This window comes from Belonocnema kinseyi, chromosome 3 (assembly GCF_010883055.1).
Source record: "Belonocnema kinseyi isolate 2016_QV_RU_SX_M_011 chromosome 3, B_treatae_v1, whole genome shotgun sequence".
Lineage (NCBI taxonomy): Eukaryota > Metazoa > Arthropoda > Insecta > Hymenoptera > Cynipidae > Belonocnema > Belonocnema kinseyi.
Genome location: NC_046659.1, coordinates 14,121,980 through 14,126,358, shown reverse-complemented (window position 1 = coordinate 14,126,358; position 4,379 = coordinate 14,121,980). Strand labels below are relative to the sequence as shown.

Below are 4,379 nucleotides of genomic sequence, written 5' to 3'. Positions count from 1 at the left end.
CAATTGTTATAAACAAATTTATTAACAAAACGGATTATTGCTGTACATTGAAGCAACAAATTATCGGTGCAAGAGTTTTGTAATGGCTGAAATTTCCTTCACTCCTTAATTATTATATAAGATTTAGGAAAAAAATAGTCACACCACAGATTAATGGAACAGAGATAGTCAGCAGTCACTCTAAGTGAGGATATCAAGCGCGCGCGACTGTCTGCAGAGCATAGGCCAGAATCAGCTTCAAGGTCACCATTCACATGCTCATCGAACACTGCTTATTTAAATGTATTTAATAAAAAAACCACCGTGCGAAGCAGAGGTTAAAAAACACTTGTAACGTGCCGCTTACATTTCTAATATTTGGAGCATATTCGCGCTCGATATCTACGCTTTGAGCGAATGCTGACTCTATCCCACTAATCTGTGGTCTGAGAATTTTTTTCTTGAATTATATATAATAATTAAGAAGTAAATGAATTTTCAGCCATTACAAAATTCTTGCACTGACATCGTTGTGGCGACAACTTATGTGACGTGCTGACTCGCCGCATTCCACAACAATGCGGTCTGACATTTTCACTTTTTTTTGGTAGTATAAACTAGTTTAATGCCAATTTTCAATTATTTTCAAAGCACGCCGTCGTTAGGTTTTCCAATATTTGACCTTGCGAGTGGGTGCTGACTACTACTCCTAGGCGTAAACTTTTTGCTTGTTTTGTAGATTTTTTCTCTTTAGTAAATCACGATGACGATGAATCACAGACGATATGTATGGAAGAGTCAATATTGTGAAGAGTTGCCGAACTCAAAAGCTAATGAACATTTCAGTTTCAACCTGGTTATCAAAGTATACTTTATAAATAATTTTATTTTGTGGAAAAACAAAAGGGACAGTTAATCTATTCTCAAATATACAAATTATTTGTCTATAAATGAATGAATTTCGTTAATTTATTTGTAAAACATAAGTATAACAAATAGTTTCAAGATGCTACATGTCTATACTGCTAATGAGATAAGATATAATAGTCTCAAGCATACTTTAAAGAGATTGTAAAGCTGTGAAATTTGTTAGCTCACTAACATCGTACTCTTTTGCTCTTAACACAAGAAACTTAAATTATGATTCCAACTTTGCCAAAATGTCAGATTCACGAAAGAGGTGCAATTCTTTTTCTTCATCCAAAGTTACTTTTGTGCCTCCATATTCAGGTAGTAAGACGGTGTCTCCAACTTTAATGGTCAACGGTAGATGTTCTCCTTTCTACAAGAAAATAAACAAAATAAGGTTCTAAAGGACTGGTTTCTTGGAATTTCTTAAATTTATATCATCAAAGAAAACGATGATGTATAAATATTATTGAAATCAGTGAGGTATACGATATTTTTCATCAAGTTCATATTTACGTTAATATTGGTTTTTGCCCATTTATTTCACTGACCATGAATCCTACCGCTAACGAAGATATAAACTTGACTTTTGAAATTTTCCGCTGTGTGATTAGGGTGTCTGCATTTAATACTAATTTTGGTAAGCGGTAAGAACAGTCACCGCTACAGCTGCCGAACGTACAAACATTTTGCCAATGAACAGTCCTATTGATGTTAGATACATTTTTGATTAGGAATGCGTTATTATTTCTCCTTATTTATCAGAAATAAAAAAGTGTAACTTTATCTGTACACTCGAATTCCGAACGTACGAGTGGTTCGGGAATCGTGATCACCGCACACACGAGCGTGAAAGGAGCTCCCACTCCTACAACGCATAGATTTCGGGATTTGGAATTGTTTTTGAAAACTGTTGAGTTGATCTTTTCATAGTTTTCATATTAAAAAATATTTTCTGAAGCTTGGATGGCGAAAAAATTGTGTTGTGAAAGTTAACAAGAAAATTATAATGTTTCAACATGACTAAAATTTTTTTCATAAACGGCTAAACGGATATTAACAACTGTGACCTGAAAATTTGTATTTATGAATCTTCATTATAGAAATATCCTTTTGAATTTACAAAATTGAATTTGTTAATAAAAATCTCATTTGTTTAAAAGCAATTTGAGATTGTTTCTCCCCATAACAAAATTTTTATCTCATGTTGTTCTACATTAACTTTGTAGTGATACGCTAAGAAAATACGATATAATTCTTATAATAAACATTGAGAAACAAATTTCTAAGTTTAGGCCGCAAAAAATTTTGTTTGCTAAAGTTAATAACAACCAAATATCAATGTCTATGATAAGAATTATCGTATTTCTCCCAGCCTTTCTTTCCAAAAGTAATGTACCATAGAACAACGTAAGATGAAAAAAATTCATGAGGAAAAATCTTAAATTGCTTATAAGCTAATGAGATTTTCTTTGACAAATCTATTTTTGTACAATCAAAAGCATGTTTCTATAATAAACATTCACAAATAAAAATTTTGACTTCACAGTTGAATTGCTGGCGTCCAAAAAAGGGTAACCCACATTTTTTTCCAAGAGGCAGAAAAAACGTTCGTTATTGGCCATTTTTATACTTTATACGAAAACAATCAATTTCATGTTAGGTGGTCACTCTATACGCAATGCCTAGAAATTTAAGTTTATTCTTTACAAAACTGTGGATTTTATAAGCATTTTCGTATTTCCGTGGGGTAACCCTAGGGATAGCTGGCGGCCTAAAAGAGATAACCCACATCTCGAGCGTCCTTTCCTTTCATTTTAATTTCAGAATAACTTATTTGATTTATCGTTGAAATCATTTCATATTAGAAACTCGTACATAAACAAACAAAAAATTTGATTACAATTTTTGAAGTCGTATTTTGTAATGAAAAAAATCATGTGATTTAAAACGAAAAGTAGTATAATATTACCATGAAATTTCATTGTTGAAATATAATATATTTTCAGTTCAAGAATTTCATCATTTCAATATACACAAAATGCAAAAATGAATATGAAAAATCTTTGCATCATGAAAAAAGTAAAGGCTAGTTGAAATCAATTAGAGCAACTGTGATTGACTTTCAAAATAGAAGAATATAAATGAAAAGTGTTTGGAATTAATGTTAATTTTTATTTTCTAAAAATATGTGAACCAATCAAATTAAGAAACATTTTTGAAAACTATTACGCGATATTACAACTTTTTGATAGCAAAATACAAATACAAAAAGAGAATCATAAAGTATACCATGGATTCGCAAACACACGCGTTTGCCTTTCGGTTTCTTGTACTTCTCATGACTTCGACGCGGATCGGGGTGATTTTCATGCGATCGCATTTCTCTCAACCAATTTTAACAGTAAAAGGGTAACAATTTGACAAAAATGTTTAGAAAACTGTGCTGAATAACCAAATTCCTTGCGAACAAAAAATAGCTAATGAATAATAAATTTTATGCTTTCAGGATGATTCATTTTGATAAAAAGAGATATTTCGGGTTTCACTCGTGTAAAAAACTACGAATTGTTTGCCGACGTTTCGTGAACATTGCAGTTCACATCTTCAGGGCTGACCTGCAACTCAGGTATCAGGTCATGACGTTCTTAGGTATACTTTCTACGTTGCCTGTGATTGGCCAGAGCGCCCCACCGCGGGGACTGGTCGAACTTGATTGGACAATCAAGTCTTTTTTTAAAAATCCGGGAGAACGGAAAGCCAAATCGGACTGGTATTATATCCATTGTCCCTATTGATGTTATTAAGGTGTTTGAAGATTTCGATTGCTTCTCTATGTTTCCTTGGAAATTTGTTGTGTGTTTTTGCAATGACTGTTGTTTCATCAAATAAAATGTTATGTCCTGTTTCGATATGATGTCCAGCTAGTGCTGATTGCGTGACATGTTTTAGCCTGACTTTACTTTCATGTTCCTTCATACGTTGGCTCACCGCTCTCCCGGTTTCTCCAATATAGACTTTGCCACAAGAACAAGGGATTTTGTATACTCCAGGATCACTGAAGGGTACCTTTTTATCTTTTGGGTTATTTGGTTGTTGTCCTATTTTCGCAGGTGATTTAAATATGGTTTGGATGCTGTGTTTGTTGAGAATTCTCCCTATTTGTTCTGGGACACCTTGGATGTAGAGTAGGGTGGTGGTCATTTCTCTCTTTCTTTCGTAGGTTGTGTTGACTTACTTTTTTGAGTGAGTTATCTTATTGCTTTATCAATTTGTTTGTTGGTGTAATCGTTCTGTATTAGCATTTGTTTAACGTTTTGTAATTCCTTTTGTAAGTTATCTTTGTTATGGAGACAGCTCTATACAAGGGAGTTGAGTATACAAGGGAGTTGATGACCGATTGTTTTTGAGATGGGTGATGGTGGGAGGAGGCATGTAGGTATTTGTTTGTCTGCGTGGGGTTTCTGTAAACTTCATGTCCTAATGTGTTA

The 4,379-nt window shown here is 33.4% G+C and overlaps 1 protein-coding gene across 2 annotated transcripts in view; it reads right to left on the bottom strand.

Annotated features, from left to right (window-relative positions):
• Positions 1 to 918: 918 nt before the first annotated feature.
• Positions 919 to 4,379, bottom strand: part of LOC117169600 (10 kDa heat shock protein, mitochondrial) — a 43,979-nt gene continuing 40,518 nt past the window's right edge. For both annotated transcript variants that reach the window (XM_033356051.1, XM_033356050.1), the window contains one exon: positions 919 to 1,261. In XM_033356051.1, the coding sequence (XP_033211942.1) occupies positions 1,118 to 1,261 (144 nt within the window). In that variant the 3' untranslated portion in view covers positions 919 to 1,117. The remainder of the gene's footprint in view (positions 1,262 to 4,379) is intronic.